Consider the following 18,775-nt stretch of genomic DNA (forward strand, 5'->3'; position numbering starts at 1 on the left):
GTGACCAGGGGCTTTTAAGATTCAAAAATGAGAAAAATCGGCATAAAATCCTAAAAAAAAACTTGTGTGCTATATTCCAAATTTTCTGAAGCCATATGATAACTTTTTTTTTGTGTTCAGGAAAAACTGAAATGTATATTGTTATGAACTGATAATCTTCTTTTTCTGCCAAAGCTCTTAAATCTCATTCACTTTCGTGTACATTCAAAAATAAAATGTCACAAAATGTCATAGATACTTGCGTGTCTTATAAATTATTGAATTTATACATTTATACATTTTAATTTTAATTTACTTTTATTAATTGATGATCCTATTTGGATCTTGAACACCCCTGGTCACCATTTTATTTCATTGTATGGAAAAGAGCAGCGTGTGCATTCTGCTAATCATTTTTTTATGGTCTGCGAAATATAGAAAATCATAGGGATTTGGAACAAATCAAGGGTGAGTAAATGATTATGAATTAATATTTTTGGGTGAACTATTCCTTTAAAAGTATTGTAAGCTCAAAATGCTATTCAAAGTGATGTTCTTCACTATTCCATTCCAAATGGCAATCTGATATTTCCAAGAGAATGTCAGATGCAGGACAGACCCCATGGGACAGTACATAGACAGAGGCGCTCTGCAATCACAGATGTGAAAAAGCTCCCTGCCAGGGGCCATTTCATTCACACCTGCTACTGCAAGTTTCCTTAGTGCTTTTGGCTGAACTTCTGTTCATTTTAATATGGGGCCATCACCATCTCCAGATGTTCCTACTGATGAATGGCTCTGTATATCATTAGGGACGAGAAAGGTGTGAATATCACAGTTTGTAATGATATTTCACATTATCTGAATCAAAAAATGAATTTAATGAGCAGAAAAGTGCATACAGTTGACGGTGAAGTTGTGTCTCATGTTATATTTGTTAAGTAATATGAATGTGATGGAGTTTTTGTGTGTGTGGCTGATACATGATTATTTGAGCAATTCTACAACATGTTAATTTAGCAATCTAAAATAATTTATTTAACTGCTGCCCTGAAAATGTTCTACACCAGCTAAAAATGGCAGATAGCTCACAAAGGATAACACTGTGCACTACCAACAACACTTAGATTAGATTATGTCTCAACAGGAAAAACAATTCAAATTAAATTGAATTGAATTGAAGAATCCTTTACTGCACATTGATCTAGCTGGATGTTTGGATGTTTGTAGGCAGTTACTAGGGGGTTCTAGCTAGGTGGTTGCTATGGTGTTCTAACTGGTTGCTAGGGCATTTCTAGGCAGTTGCTAAGGTATTCTTGATGGTTGCAAGGGTGTGTCCAGGTGGTTGCTGGGGTGTTTCTAGGCGGTTGTAGGGGTGATCTGGCTGTTTGCTCAGCCGTTTCTAGGCAGTTGCAAGGGTGTTCTGTATGTTTGCTTGGCTATTTTTAGGCAGTTGCTAAGGTGTTCTGGCTGGATGCTAGAATGCTTCTAGGCTGTTAATAGGGTGTTGTGGCTGGTTGCTAGGGTGTTTCTTGGTGGTTGATAGGGTGTACTAGCTTGTTGCTAGGGATATTTTAGGGAGTAGCTTGCAAGTTCTGTCTAGTTGCTAGGGTATTGCTAGGCAGTTGCTAGAGTATTTTGGCTGATTGCCAAGGGGTTTCTTGGGAGTTGCTAGGGTGTTCTGGCTGGTTGCTAGGTTGTTTAGGAGGTCAATAGTGTGTTCTGGCTAGTTTCTAGGCATTGGATGGATGGATGGAACCTTAAACACTACCAAAAACACTCAGCTGAGATTATGTTATAATAATCAAGAGCCCACACAATTCTAGTATAATTTTTTGAGTTAATGTCATGCATTTATTTCCAGCACTACCAGCAAAACTTGGAGTATTGCACAATTCCTTGAAATTTCTGTCTTCAGTGATCCAACATGAATGAATTTTCCACAAGCAAATAAATAATGGAGACCATAAGACCATATAAACAGGAATATATGTTTCATAAACCTCATACAGTTTGATATAATAGGTGTAAAGTGAGGTGCCATTTTAAAGGAGAGTGCATGGTTTTACGCCTAACAATAAAGCGGTTTTAGATATTAGAAAGTGTTTTTGTCTGCTCCAGAACTAAAAGCAAATTCCACAAAATTCTATTGCAAAAACAAGGAAGAGTCAGTTTGTTCAGACAGTAAGTTCGAAACCTGATCATGAACAATTTGAGGGTGAAGTATTTGCTCTCTCTTGCCTTTTAATTAGCATTTGACAGTAAGTCTTTTGGAAGATTGTACATTTGCCATCTTTACAGGCGTTACATCTTTTACAAATCCAGTAAAATACAATACGTATGAAACTAGTGAGTTAAAGAAACAAAAAGCACAGGTATGGGAATAAATACACATACTAATATATATACTGTATATATATATATATATATATATATATATATATATATATATATATATATATATATATATATATATAAAGGCCTATATATATCATCTCTCTCTTTAATTCCTATGTGGAACCTTAGATGCCCACTATATATATTCAGATTTTGTGGTGACTGTAAAATTAGATAAGCAATGATTTGACCACAGCTCTCACATCGATCCTATAACTCATTTGGCTAGATCCACAATTCGGAAATGGTACAACAAAACACTATACGCAAACGCTGTGGTGCCGTAATTTCTGTGCTAATGAGTGACAGTGTTTTCTCCCTCTCGTTTAGCCACAGGCTCTCTTTAGATTAATTAAATGTTTTTTTTTTAAAAAAGCATACAGCTCCTAAAACCACAATTTTATAGTGGTGACAGATGTGCTATTGTTCAAGAGCATCGATTTTGTCTTTAGTGGAAGAATCAGTAGATGGCTTGTTCAGTCTGTTGACTATGGTGGTGTACTCTTTAGTTTTTGGCTCTCATGGTGACGGGGTTTAGTCCTCAGCACTTCTTTCTCATGAATCCGGACCAAGGAAATTCTCTACAGCCTCTCTGCAAGTCTCAGGCTATGGGGCCGCGGTTAGAGCGGCAAACGGATGTGCATGGCTGAGCTGTTGGGTCTTGCAGCCAAGATGTAAATGGCACTCTCTCTCAGGAAGTTGTCCCAGGTAACTGGTCTGGAAAACATAAGACATATTGTGAAGAAATGCGGTTGCTTATGTGTTTTGAGTGCTTTTATGTAGGTGTTCTGGGTGGTTGTTCGGTGGTTTCTCACTGGCAAAAGTGAAAAGATCCCACCCCCAAGTCTCTGCGCTATTCTGGGACCTATATATGGCTCGGTTCTCTCTTACAATACACGACTACAGGATCCCCCCCCCCCATGATATGTTCCCACAATGTAGGTTTATCAGGTTTTACAATATTTGTGGGGATATTCATCCCCTACATACTGTAATATCAAACCCTGACACACCACCACACACTAACCTGTTGTCATTCTCCAAGGCTTTATCTCTGCTTCTCTCACTGCTGGAACTGGCTGGACTGCTCTCAGATATTGGACCAACATGGCTGATACTGCAGATGAAGAAAGCAAGCTGAAACACATGCTGTTGTATTCAGTCTCACACACACAAACACACTATGGCAAGCCATTTTGACATTTATTCCTTAAAATTTACTAGTATCTATTTTTATGTTACTAGTACTTATTTTTTAGTGACTAGAAACCATTCCATTAGATACTAGTACTTGTTCATTATTTACTAGTACTTATTCTATTAGTGACAAATATCTATTTAAATGTTACTATCCTAGACAATATAAGTACTAGTACTTAATTTTAATGACTAGTAACTATTTAGCCCACAGATATCCCATACTTAATAGGCACTAGTACTATATCTAGAGCACATTTGCATTCTATGTAAATAGTATGTTGAATATTAATGCAACGTCACTTTTTTTCTTAAAAGGGAAGGATCACTTTACACCCAGTGTGCCTACTGACACCTAGTGAAGAAAACTGAAACATCAACGTTGCTGAATAAATTGACATTACAGAACTGCTGAGCAGCATTATGAAAAAAATAAATTAAATAAAAGGGTGTCATGTTTTTTCTATATATCCCACACATAATTTAGTAATACAATACATGGCTAATTTAATTATAAGAGGCAGTTGTAGTCACTTTATATTTCTATTTTAGATTGTCTTATTTTATATATATATATATATATATATATATATATATATATATATATATATATATATATATATATATATAAAGACAAGACATACAATGTAAACTTGACATATAATGTAAAAAGGATAATGTTAAATAATAAAAATGAAGTTGCATATAAAGGAAAAAGAAAATGTTACTAAAAAAAATAAATAATAAAAAAATAAGAGAGCCATAGTAAAATATTATAGAAACACAGAGTCAAGTCAGTTCACTCACTGTCTCTCATTCTGTGGCAGACAGACACATTGTACTAATAAGAAGGGCAGTTTTTCATCACTTGTTAAACGGTTGTCTGTGAATTTTATGCATTTTGTTGGGAAATGCAGCTCTGTCTCAATGTTTTGTGTTTTGATCACAGTGTGGACACAACCTTTCTTCCTGTGGTAGCCATGTTTTCCTGTGTCTGCCCTTTCTAGAGTGAGGTTGTGTCCACTGAGTCTGATCCTTGTCAAGGTGGCTCTCCGTTTTTTTATCTGTCACGGTGTACAGATATTCTGCCATGGTGCATTCTATTTTTAGGGCCGGACAGCATTGCATTTTACTCTGTTTTTGCGTATAAGTTTCCCAATAAGTGATATAATGTAGTTTTATTTGTGCTGTAATTTGTCTGAATCTAATTAGTTTAACAGTATTGTCCTGGTCCAGGTCTTCAGTGTGATGTAGAAATCATGATACCGATTATTTACTCATCCATCATTTAGCGATAAAAGGGACACCATTGAATATTGAAAACCCTGTTGCTCTTCCACCCGTTCACTAAGACATCACACAGAACAGAATGAATCTGTTACGATGTTAACAGCAGTAAAATATAAAAAAATGTTTTAACATGCATTAGAACTTCAGTTGTGTAATTAATGAAAGCAAACTATGGCTATCAAAGTTAATGTCAACCCGTTTTTGGTCGTTGAGTCGCATCTTGCTGTTTATTTCTTGCGTCATGAGCATTGCGTTTTTAAGACAGTGAGTAAAATTGAAAGCAAATCGAGACCCTTGCATTCAGTTCCATTCCGTTTTGATCCGTCTTTCTGTTGGACGCAAGAACGCGTATTGTGTGAACAGCCACACAGTTAAAGCAGATTTTGGGAATTGTTGGGTGTGATGACTTTAGGTCCTTCAACCAGTACTGTCCATTAAGTAACATTAACACTGATTAAATATTTCTCTTTCAGTGTTTACCTGATCCTAGCCCTGCACTGAATAATGCACTACTCCTGTCTGTCAATTTTTATCCTTGTTACCATACCTTTTAATTTGCTGAATATGTATCTTGTGCTTCAATGCTTTAGTATTTTTAATTGTCATGTCATGCTCTAGTTTCCCTATTCTTGGCATGCTCCAATAAAAAAATAAAGAATAAAAGACTAAAGTAATGTGTTTTCTTTATGAAGTAATAATAATAATGCAAAGGCAGCTAAGTGAAAATACAGATAGGCTAGATGCTATTTACAGTAAATAGCAACAAAAAGCATCTTCTTTGTACTAAGTGTGAATCATGTTAGATATTATTTGCACTCCCAATTAAATACTAACATGCAGTATAGCAGCATCTTTGCAGCGTGTTTATTGTGTTTATTTAGAGTCCCACACCATCCCCTACCCCTTAACCTAACCTTAACCTTACAAAAATTAACTATGGTTTTACTGCAGTAACCATATATTACCATGGTATTTTGTAGCATTTTTATTTATTATTATAAGTAGTATTAAAGGAAATATAAAGAGTAGAGACAGGAAACAGGATGGGGAGAAGTGGGGAATCCAACCCGGGACTTCTGCTTCATAAAACATTGATTTGAAACTTTTTTTTATAATTCTTTGATTTCTCTAAAGAATAGCTGTAAAGCTGGCAAGACATATCTTCTTTTGTAAAAAAACAAAAAACAAATAAAAAATACATTGTATTGAAGATTTAAGATGTATATCTGTCTGTATTTGATGGATAAGTGATGCAGACATGTAAAATTTGTGGTATAAGGCTGTTATGCATTATGCATTATGTGTACTTATGTACATGTGATTTTTTTTTATTTTTTTTTTTTATTTTTAATAAATTTGCAAAGATTTCAAACAAACTTCTTTCATGTTGTCATTATGGGGTATTGTTTGTAGAATTTTGAGGAAAATAATGAATTTAATCCATTTTGGAATAAGGCTGTAACATAACAAAATGTGGAAAAATTGAAGTGCTGTGAATACTTTCTGGATGCACTGTATATATATATATATATATATATATATATATATATATATATATATATATATATATATATATATATATATACACTGTATATAGCATATTTTATGTAAAGGACCCATTGGGAAAGATTAGTTTTAGACCTTTAATAGTTGTGTTTTATATGCCACATTGTGTTTATATATTTTTGTTTGAATGCACCCCTTTATCCCTGCACAAATATAAGGATTCTTATTTTGAAGTGTCTCCCAGTTCTCTGTTCAGAGACTGGTAAATGTTTAATTTGATGATGAATTTAATGATATAACATCCATCTTTTCAAAAACAAACGTCAGTCGAGTCTTGCCCTTCATTCCAACAGGGCACTATATCTTGCAAGATATAACTGATGCAACAAACAGCCAAATTCAACTCATTTCTCTTTCTTTGTGTTTTCATTGATGCTATGCTAATATTCCAAGAGCAGGTTAGCTATAATCATATTAAAATGATCCATTTCGATCTATATGGTAATATAGATGTGTTAAATCCATGTAAAATACCACGAATATGTTAATAGTTGAAAGGTTCTCATGTTTATGCAATGATCAATTTGAATGAAGATCCACATTCTTAATAGTTTGTTTTATTGTTGGAGATATCTCCAAATTTAAGATACTAGTACCTATTTTGTTTTTGATATAAACTGTTCACTTCTGACTAGTATGTATTCTGATAGTTACAAGTGCTTATTTATTAGATAGTAGCACTTATTCATTAGGTACTAGTACCCGTCAAATGCAATGACTAATTAGAATGGTTACTGTAGAGTAGAATTACGAATCTTACTTGTAAAATAAAAAGTCTAACTAGTAACATTTGGAATAAGTACTAGTATCTAATGAATAATAACTAGTATCTAATTAATAAGTACTAGTATCTAATGAATAAGTATTAGTATCTCTTGAATAAGTACTAGTACCTAATGAATAAGTACTAGTGTCTATTGAATAAGTACTAGTATCTAATGAATAAGTACTAGTATCTAATGAATGTGTAATAGTATCGAATGAATAAGTACTATTATCTATTGAATAAGTACTAATATCTAATGGGATAGTTACTAGTGTTTAATGAATAAGTACTAGTTTCTAATGAATAAGTGCTAGTATCTAATAAATAAGTATTAGTATCTACTGAATAAGTACTACTATCTATTGGAATACATACTAGTAAGAAGTGAATAGGTGATATCTGAACCACAGATCTCCATAGGAATCAATGGCAAAATTTTGAAATGTGTTACTAGTAGCTAATGAATAAGTACTAGTTTCTAATGGAATAGTTACTAGGATCTAATTGAATAATTACTTGTCACTAAAAATAAGTACTAGCTAGTAACATAAGAATAGATACTAGTAAGTTTTAAGGAATAAATGTCAAAACAGCTTGCCATAGACACACTCACTGCTGGACAGCTCACAGCAGGCAGCAGCTCTCTCAGTTTTCACTCTCTAATTTGTTTTCTTGACACCTCAGAGCCCAGACAATGATACCCAACTGTTGAAAAGACACAACTTCACAACACAAGACTCAGTTCATTCTGGTGAAGAAACATGTATTATTGTGAGAAATTATAGCTATTTGTATTAAATTTGCCACAGGGCACAGTATCAAGAATTACATTTTGGAATGCTGTGTAGCAGTGCAGCACAAAATGCAGAATTTAAGATTGGCTCCTTTTAAATTCATGAGTTGAAATTTGAATTGAATTGGCCACAGCCAAAGGATGTTCAATTTGGAATTTAGAATTTGAATGACAGGAAGAGGAATGTACTGAATTGCAAGAAAGACAAGAGAGGAATTTCATTAGTCCAAAGCAATAACAAAATGGATGAGAATTCTATCGTGTCAGCCTGCTTCATGTTGTTTAGCTATATTTGGAGGCTCTGGGGTAAATTAGAGCATATAATGAAATGAAGTGTTCTTCCACCATGTTTCAGAAAATATATACAAATTTATGAATTCACTGGTTCATATAGTCCTGAAGAGCATTAAGGAAAATGTATTTGGCATGCTATCCATAACAGAGGGTCTCAAGCCCAGGATTGGAGATCTGAGATCGGAGATCTCCCCCTCGAGTGGTTAAGTTCATATCTTCTGAAGCAATATGATTGGTTTTTCTTGATGCATGCTCAGCGCCCTGTACATGCGTTCTGTACAAGCACAGGGAAGTGTAATTGAGCTTCTATAATGAACGCACCAATGAGACTGCAGATGTCAAGATTTATTATTTAGGGCCCTATTTTAAGAGCGCTAGCACTAAGTGCAGCACTATGTGATAAATCGTAAGTGCAAAGTCAGTGGGCATGGCCATGAAGTTTTGGTATTTATGTACAAGCATGTAATTTTTCTCTATTTCACCCAAAACTGATTGTATCACTTTAGAAGACATGGGGTGCTCTCAATGCTAAGAACGATGAGAACTGACTTGCATTCTAATGAAGACCAGTCTTGCCAAGCTAGCTTGCAAGAATGAACTCGGAATGACAGGAGGACAAAGAACGCATCTATTGCGAGCTTTGAGATGTGCTGAAATATTCCTATTGCACAGTTGCCGTCCCAGCACATTTGTAGCCAGTGAGAGACATCCTTCGTCCACCACCGTAGTACCGCTATGACTTCTAGGACTTCAAGTGGGTTCTTGTCCACAAGTCACCATCCAATGCATCCTTGATATTCGGCCTGATCAAGAACACATTCAGGTAATTTTATACATTCTCTGTACTTATGTATTGGAATTGAGCTTGGGCAATGGATGATGACATTGAACGAGTCCACAAGAATGTAAAAATGCACAGTGAGAAACAGCCATAGATTAAACCACTAGAGTTGCATGGATTACCTTTATGCTCCCTTTATGTCCTTTTTGGAACTTCAAAGATATGGACCCCATTGACTATGAGTTTGAGACGGCATAAGGGTAAGTACATTCTAGAGAAAATTATAAAGACATTGATAATTTTGGGGTTAACCAACCCTTTTAAATTCTACTCCTTCAATTTAAATTCAATTACAGTTCTGGATCCTGTTTGCTACCTCTGTTTCCTGATCTGGAAGTCTGAATGGTGCACAACTCTGCCTTTCAAACTTCCAGACTTGAAGACAAACGTCATGTCATTCAGTACACTGGAATGATTTGACAAATTTCGTCCACTGAAATAAATTTATTTGAAACGAGAACTCCCGCTAATTAAGTTAAATGAAGTGTGAACTAAAACTGAGTGCAACCATGACCAGTGTGTGTTGAAAAGCAACCCAAACATCTCTTTCAAAACTGGGACTACTCCAAGTCCAGACTGTCTGCTTTGACCACAAAGCCCTTGGTCGATTTTAATAAGCATAAATTAGAATGCAGGCTTAATCATGCCATGAACGTGTCAAACATACACACGTAAACCCACACACAAGCACACTCACACCCAGGCACTCATTTAGCCTGCTGTGCCCCTTTAAGCTAATGAGAATTATTAAGGAACACTTTACAATATTGAAAGTTTATTGTTGGTGAATAAGTCCTAGTATCTAATGAATGTGTACTAGTATCGAATGAATAAGTACTAGTATCTATTGAATAAGTACTAGTTTCTAATGAATAAGTGCTAGTATCTAATAAATAAGTATTAGTATCTACTGAATAAGTACTAGTACTAATTGAATAAGTACTACTATCTATTGGAATACATACTAGTATGAAGTGAATAGGTGATATCTGAACCACAGATCTCCATAGGAATCAATGGCAAAATTTTGAAATGTGTTACTAGTAGCAATGGAATAGTTACTAGTCACTATTGGAATACATACTAGTATCTAATGAAGAAGTACTAGTATCTCATAAGTACTAGTATCTATTAAATAAGGAATAGTAGCTAATTAATAAGTACTAGTATCAAATGAATAAGCACTAGTGTCTAATGGAACTAAACTCAAGATGGCACCGAGTATGGCTGCTGCGTTGCGAGCTCCGACACAACATTGCAGTTTTTTGTTTGTTTTGTTTACAATTCTTATGTTTTTTGTCTTGGATGTTGTCTGCCTTATTGTCTATGACAGACAAACACTTTTGGACATTGGTTCTGCAATTGCACACCGTAAACCGGACTTTAAATACCTCGATGCCGACCCGCTGTTTACAAACACGCCAGCAGAGCCGTGAACACCGCTGCCTCTCTCCCGGATGAGCTTAATAATTTTTACGCTCATTTCGAGGGAAATAACACCGCCCTCGTGGAGAGAGCTCTTGCGGCCAAAGCTACAGAGGTTAGTTCACTCTCTGTCTCTGTAGCGGATGTAACCCGATCCTTCCGACGGGTGAATATCCATAAAGCCGCGGGTCCAGACGGCATTCCGGGCCGCGTCATCAGAGCGTGCACGAACCAACTGGCTGGTGTTTTTACGGACATTTTCAACCTTTCCCTCTGCTTGTCTGTGGTCCCCACATGCTTTAAAACGTCCACCATTGTGCCTGTACCAAAGCAATCCAAAATCACTGGCTTAAATGACTGGCGTCCTGTTGCTCTGACCCCCATCATCAGCAAATGCTTTGAGAGAGAGACTAATCAGAGATTACATCTACTCTGTGCTGCCTCCATCACTGGACCCATTGCAGTTTGCTTACCGCAACAACCGCTCCACTGATGATGCCATTGCATCTACACTACACACTGCTTTCTCCCACCTGGAAAAAAGGAACACTTATGTGAGAATGCTGTTTGTAGACTACAGCTCAGCATTCAACACCATAGTGCCCTCCAAGCTTGATGTGAAACTCCGGGCTCTGGGCTTAAACAGCTCGCTGTGCAGTTGGATTCTGGACTTCCTGTCAAGCAGACGACAGGTGGTTAGAATGGGCAGCAACATCTCCTCATCACTGACCCTCAACACTGGAGCCCCACAGGGCTGTGTTCTCAGCCCACTCCTGTATTCCTTGTACACACATGACTGTGTGGCAACACATAGATCCAATGCCATCATTAAGGTTGCTGATGATACGACGGTGGTAGGTCTGATCACTGACAATGATGAAACAGCCTACAGAGAGGATGTGCACATGCTGACACGCTGGTGTCAGGAGCACAACCTCTCCCTCAACGTCAGCAAGACAAAGAAGCTTGTGGTGGACTTCAGGAGAAAAGACAGAGAACACAGTCCCATCACTATCAATGGAGCACCGGTGGAGAGAGTCAGCAGCTTCAAGTTCCTCGGTGTCCACATCACTGAGGAACTCACATGGTCCGTCCACACTGAGGCCGTTGTGAAGGCTCATCAGCGCCTTTTCTTCCTGAGACGGCTGAGGAAGTTTGGAATGAACTGCCACATCCTCACAAGGTTCTACACCAGCACTGTAGAGAGCATCCTGACTGGCTGCATCACTGCCTGGTACGGCAACAGCACCGCCCTCAAGCAAAGCTCTGCAAAATGTGGTGCGATCTGCCAGACACATCATCGGAGGTGAGATTCCCTCCCTCCAGGACATCTATACCAGGTAGTGTGTGAAAAAAGCTCGGAGGATGATCAGAGACTCCAGCCACCCGAGCCATGGGCTGATCTCACTGCTACCATCAGGCAGGCGGTATCGCAGCATCAGGACCCACACCAGCCGACTTCATGACAGCTTCTTCCCCCAAGCAATCAGACTTTTGAACTCTTGATCTCTCACGATCAATATACATCAGCACTGCACTTTATTAATCTTATTATCTCACACTGGACTGTCATAATTAACAACACACTGGCAACTGACTATCAACCGACGGCCTGAATGTCAATACAGTACAATACAACCTACTGTATATTTTATATATATACTATATATACTATTTTTATTGTATAATGTGTATTCTATATTGTGTGTATTGTATACTGTACAGTGTATATTATTATTTGTATATTGTGTTGTGTAAATCTGATGTTTATTGTAAATTGGTATATGTCTCATCACTGTCATGACTGCTATGTTGCTCGGAACTGCACCCAAGACTTTCACCCACTATTGCACTTGTGTATGTGGTTGTGTGACAATAAAAGTGATTTTATTTTATTTGAATAGTTACTAGTATCTGATGAATTAGCACTAGTATCTAATAAATAAGTACTAGTATCTATTTAATAAGAACTATTATCTATTGAATAAGTACTAGTATCTAATAAATAAGTACTAGTATCTAATTGAATAATTACTAGTCACTAAAAATAAGTACTAGTAACATAAGAATAGACACTAATAAGCTTTAAAGAATAAATGTCAAAACAGCTTGCCATAGACACACTCACTGCTGGACAGCTCACAGCAGGCAGCAGCTCTCTCAGTTTTCACACTCTAATTTGTTTTTCTTGACACCTCAGAGCCCAGACAATGATACCCAACTGTTGAAAAGACACAATTTCACAACACAAGACTCTGATGAAGAAGCATGTATTATTGTGAGAAATTATAGCTATTTGTATTAAATTTGCCAAAGGGGTATTGGCACAGTATCAGGAATTGCATTCTGAAATGCTGTTTAGCAGTGCGGCACAAAATGCAGAATTTAAGATTGGCTCCTCTTAAATTCATGAGTTGAAATTTGAATTGAATTGGCCACAGCCAAAGGATGTTCAATTTGGAATTTAGAATTTGAATGACAGGAAGAGGAATGTACTGAATTGCAAGAAAGACAAGAGAGGAATTTCATTAGTCCAAAGCAATAACAAAATGGATGAGAATTCTATCATGTCAGCCTGCTTCATGTTGTTTGGCTATATTTGGAGGCTCTGGGGTAAATTAGAGCATATAATGAAATGAAGTGTTCTTCCACCATGTTTCAGAAAATATATACAAATTTATGAATTCACTGGTTCATATAGTCCTGAAGAGCATTAAGGAAAATGTATTTGGAATGCTATCCATAACAGAGGGTCTCAAGCCCAGGATTGGAGATCTGAGATCGGAGATCTCCCCCTCGAGTGGTTAAGTTCATATCTTCTGAAGCAATATGATTGGTTTTTCTTGACACATGCTCAGCGCCCTGTACATGCGTTCTGTACAAGCACAGGGAAGTGTAATTGAGCTTCTATAATGAACGCACCAATGAGACTGCAGATGTCAAGATTTATTATTTAGGGCCCTATTTTAAGAGCGCTAGCACTAAGTGCAGCACTATGTGATAAATCGTAAGTGCAAAGTCAGTGGGCATGGCCATGAAGTTTTGGTATTTATGTACAAGCATGTAATTTTTCTCTGTTTCACCCAAAACTGATCGTATCACTTCAGAACGAACTTGCAAGAACGAACTCGGAATGACAGGAGGACAAAGAACGCATCTATTGCAAGCTTTGAGATGTGCTGAAATATTCCTATTGCACAGTTGCCCGTCCCAGCACATTTGTAGCCAGTGAGAGACATCCTTCGTCCTCCACCATAGTACCGCTATGACTTCTAGGACTTCAAGTGGGTTCTTGTCCACAAGTCACCATCCAATGCATCCTTGATATTCGGCCTGATCAAGAACACATTCAGGTAATTTTATACATTCTTTGTACTTGCATATTGGAATTGAGCTTGGGCAATGGATGATGACATTGAACGAGTCCACAAGAATGTAAGAACGCACAGTGAGAAACAGCCATAGATTAAACCACATGAGTTGCATGGATTATCTTTATGCTCCCTTTATGTCCTTTTTGGAACTTCAAAGATATGGACCCCATTGACTATGAGTTTGAGACGGCATAAGGGTAAGTACATTCTAGAGAAAATTATAAAGACATTGATAATTTTGGGGTTAACCAACCCTTTTAAATTCTACTCCTTCAATTTAAATTCAATTACAGTTCTGGATCCTGTTTGCTACCTCTGTTTCCTGATCTGGAAGTCTGAATGGTGCACAACTCTGCCTTTCAAACTTCCAGACTTGAAGACAAACGTCATGTCATTCAGTACACTGGAATGATTTGACAAATTTCGTCCACTGAAATAAATTTATTTGAAACGAGAACTCCCGCTAATTAAGTTAAATGAAGTGTGAACTAAAACTGAGTGCAACCATGACCAGTGTGTGTTGAAAAGCAACCCAAACATCTCTTTCAAAACTGGGACTACTCCAAGTCCAGACTGTCTGCTTTGACCACAAAGCCCTTGGTCGATTTTAATAAGCATAAATTAGAATGCAGGCTTAATCATGCCATGAACGTGTCAAACATACACACGTAAACCCACACACAAGCACACTCACACAAAGGCACTCATTTAGCCTGCTGTGCCCCTTTAAGCTAATGAGAAATATTCGGTAACACTTTACAATATGGTTCCAACATCAGTTAATATGCACTAACAATGAACAATAGTTTTACAGCATTTAATAATATTAGTGTTAATTTCAACATATAGTAATAAATTTTAAATAAAAAAAGTTGTATTTGTTAACACTAGTTAATGCAATATGAAGTAACATGAACTAACAATGAACAATTGTATTTTTATTACCTAACATTAAGAAAGATTTATAAATGCTGTAAACAACAACAACATATTGTTAATAGTTTGGTTATGATACAGTACCTATAGCATTAACTAATGTTAACAAATGGAAACTTACTGTGAAGTGTTGCCATATTCTTAAAGGAATATTCTGGGTTCAATACAAGTTAAGCTCAGTCCACATTTTTTGTGGCATAATGTTGATTGGCACAAAAATAAATTTCGACTTGTCCCTCCTTTTCTTAAAAAAAAAAAAAAAAAAAAGCAGAAATATGGGGTACACTGAGGCACTTACAATGAAAGTGAATAGGAGCCAATTTTTGAACACTAAAATACTCACTGTTTCAAGTGTAGCCACAAGACAAAACAATATGTGTGTCAACATGATTGTGTAATAAATGAGCTTACTAAAATTTTCTGTTTAAAGTTTTAGCCAATTTTACAACCTCGTTGCCATGACGATGCAATGTCATTTTCAACCAACCCTAAACCCCAAAATGACTGTAAAAATTATGATTTAAACAAATTTACAGCTCAAAAAATACATGAGTTTTAACAGAGTTAATGTAAGAATTAATGTAAGTGCTTTAATAAAGTTAAAAACATTTCTGTTTTTAAACCCTCCAAAAATTTTACACATTCACTTCCATTGTAAGTGCCTCACTGTAACCTCGATTTTTGCTTTTTTTAAGAGAAAAGGAGGGACAATTTGAAATTAATTTTTGTGGTAATCAACATTATGCCACAAATGCTGTCAATTGAGCTTAACTTGTATTGAAACCGAAATATTCCTTTAAGGGCTTCTCTGTAGAGAACAAAAGCCCATCTTATGGTCTTGATAATGAGAAGGCAACTTTAGTCTTATTTAATACAGCCATAGCAGCTGAGAGAAAAATAAACTGAAGAGAGACTGAACAGTGATTACAGTCATAAACTACTGTTTAGTTTGGTACTTAGATATTTTTAGCCATTGAATCTTTGGCTTTCACTCTGGTGTACAGAATAAGCTGGAATAGTCCGTAAATGAGGTGATATGAATATGAATAGGAAATGATTGTAATGAGGATGAAGTAAGGAACAGGGTTTGATGTTTCTAAGGGGAGGTCCATGCAGGTTGAGTGACTTACCCAGTATTGAACAAAGGGGCACACAGTGACAGTCCCATAAGTCTTCAGGACAAATGGACATTCAGCAATGGTGACAAGGATGGAATGATTGAAAAAAAAAAAAAAACAATGAAGCATGGAGGATGATGTCAACAGACTGTCCTTCATGCACAAACACTAAACACAAAGTTCATTCAGGCTCATGTAAAATATATATACCTGTATATAACAAAAATATGCTTCATTTGGCAACAAAATTAACTGCTTTGATTCAAGTTAAAAGGTTTTAACTATGTTAGGTTAAACCAACAAAACGAATTTTAATGGTTAAATCAGATAGAAATAGGTAACAATAACAGGTAACAATAACCCTAAGGTAAAATTGCAAGTTACCACTTTTTACAGTGTAGAAAAGAAACTCACAAATGAGATCTCTTTAATATCTCAATTCTTTTTCCTAGGCAGCAGTTAGATTAAATGGAGAGCTCCTGCTTCTCAGATTTGTATAATCTCACATTTTTCTCCTCTTGAGTTTCAGAAGAGATCTTAAACGTGTTTCAAACTGTGCTCAGATTTGACAAGAATTTAAAAGCTGCAAATATGTCAGAGATTTCCATATGAAATAATTTCTTATCAAATTCTTCCAAGACCAAATTATTGAGCTATTATTTTTAAATCTCTAAACTCTTTTCTGCATGTCAGCAACTGTCTTTTTTGTGCTCACTTTTATTTATTTTAGGAGAAACTTCAGAAACCAAGTTTATATATAATTGAAGCATAATTGAGAACTCCATTATATTTAATGAGCTATGACAGAAACCTATAAAAATAGGTTTCCTTTGGGCTGACATGTCAAAAATGTCCCTACCTCTGAAATGACGTTCGGAATTGGCTAAACTGCCCAAAAGAATATTTAAAGCTGCTTTCTGTTCAATTACATTGCACTTCATCCAATCTGATCTCACGGGAAAACTGCTTATAGAAGGTCGATTTTATTTTTCCATTCTATGCTTTACGAATTTCAGAACTGCCCTCCCAGTGGCCAAAATTGGAACTAAAGTTGTGCATATGCGCACCTTCACGGGATGCTCTTCACATGAAGACATGAGCAAACATTATATGAATTAAACCTTTGAATGGATGTAACATGAAAGGCACATCATGTGTGATTTTCTGAAATAATTACTTCTGTGCAAAGCCGAAGATCAACAGGGATGTGACATCAAAGGTAGAGCACGGATGATTTTCGAAGCATTACAATTTGCCACATGGAGACGCTTGTCCATAATTTGGCAAATTATTTGGTAAAACAGGGATTACCTGTGTGATCTTTATAATAATAATCATTATAATAATCATAATAATAATTTATAAAGTGCTTTTTATTGCAAAGTAATCTCAAGGTGCTGGACAAAAAAGAAAACTAAGACGGCAGAAAGATTAGCTGGTAGAAATGGGTTTTTAGGACTTTCTTGAAAGCTTCGGGACATTCTGTATTACAGAGATGAGAAGGTAGGGAGTTCCATAGGCGAGGACCATAGACTGAGAAGGCACAATCGCCCATGGTATAGAGTCTATTTTTGGGGACAGTGAGGACTGAGCTTCCTGAGGACCTTAATAAGCAAAGTCTGTGCAACTCAGTAAAGTAGGAAAGGTCCCAGACCATGTAGGGCTTTAGTGTGATTATGGCTTCATCTAACTGTTTTTAACTCTAGAACATTTTCTTTGTTAACAGCCCCTAAAAATTTCAATTTATAAAATGAATGTAGATAGTATAGCTCAGATAATTTGGTAATGGAAGAATTTGAAAAGGAATGTTGACATGACTTTTGTTTGCAACACTGTGGTATCTCAACAAATAGGAGCACAGTTTTGAGAAACTGTTAAGATGTCATCTAAAAATTGAAAGGGGACACGCGTTAGATTACAGAAAGAACAGAACAAGCATTTTCTCACTTGCTCATTTTCCATTAATACCAATGCTGTCTAAGAGAAACAACTGAGATATTAAAGTGATCTTATTTTGTGATTTTTCATTCCAATGGGTGGTGGACCTTGAGGAATGAACGGTTTAGAAAAACAAATGATGCATTTAAGGTACCTGGCTCCACAAAACTCCACAAATCACTGCAGAAATTAATCATTCTGACTTAGGCGCTCTCAGAGTCAGGTCTGAATTATGATATGAAGGGCAAAATGTGCTTTGTCAAAGTCTGTCCTTGTCTCTGTTTTTCTCCGTCATTAAGTTTTTCCTTTTTTCCTTTTCCCTACCACAGATGTGTTACCTCAACAGTTATATCATCTACTTTAGGTGATGCATTATTCCCAAAGTCAGACCTGTCAGCTTAAATGATTAATATTCCCTCTGTACATCTTCTGAATGCAAAGTCATGCTGTAATTCATGAGCAAAGATGGGGCATACATGCTAATGAAGTGAAAGCAGTTAGCACTGGCTAACAGTTCATGCAAGCATCGGCTGCCTTTGATATGGCTATAAAAGCTGGCAAGCTTGAGCTGATTTGTTGCTCCCAGAGGCCAGACACATTGGACGAGTTCCTGAAATGATTTACAAGTATTTAAAGTTTATTGTTGGTTAAGCGATGATTGAAAAGCCGTTTAGGATTCTCTTGCTATCTGTGATTATCCTAAATGATTGTCATATACTTAAGATTTTCCACTGGAGCAGTCCTCAGAAATGTCCCTGTTTATTATTGTGTGCTAAAAACAGCCCATAAAGTGAATTAATACCCAATGTGGCAAAAAAATAAATATATAGATCATAAAATTGGACATTTAAATGATATTTT

At 36.3% G+C, this 18,775-nt stretch overlaps 1 protein-coding gene across 5 annotated transcripts in view; it reads right to left on the minus strand.

The window, feature by feature from the left end:
* Nucleotides 1–1,807: 1,807 nt before the first annotated feature.
* The window catches only part of LOC127432755 (PHD finger protein 24-like), a 65,253-nt gene continuing 48,285 nt past the window's right edge, over nt 1,808–18,775 (minus strand). For 3 of the 5 annotated variants that reach the window (XM_051684156.1, XM_051684159.1, XM_051684158.1), the window contains 3 exons: nt 15,989–16,030; nt 3,404–3,493; nt 1,808–3,093 (listed from right to left, as the gene is read on the minus strand). In XM_051684156.1, coding sequence (XP_051540116.1) covers nt 2,997–3,093; nt 3,404–3,493; nt 15,989–16,030 — 229 coding nt within the window. In that variant the 3' untranslated portion in view covers nt 1,808–2,996. The remainder of the gene's footprint in view (nt 3,094–3,403; nt 3,494–15,988; nt 16,031–18,775) is intronic. The other 2 variants (XM_051684157.1, XM_051684160.1) reach the window with 1 other exon arrangement.

Source organism: Myxocyprinus asiaticus, chromosome 42 (assembly GCF_019703515.2).
Source record: "Myxocyprinus asiaticus isolate MX2 ecotype Aquarium Trade chromosome 42, UBuf_Myxa_2, whole genome shotgun sequence".
NCBI lineage: Eukaryota > Metazoa > Chordata > Actinopteri > Cypriniformes > Catostomidae > Myxocyprinus > Myxocyprinus asiaticus.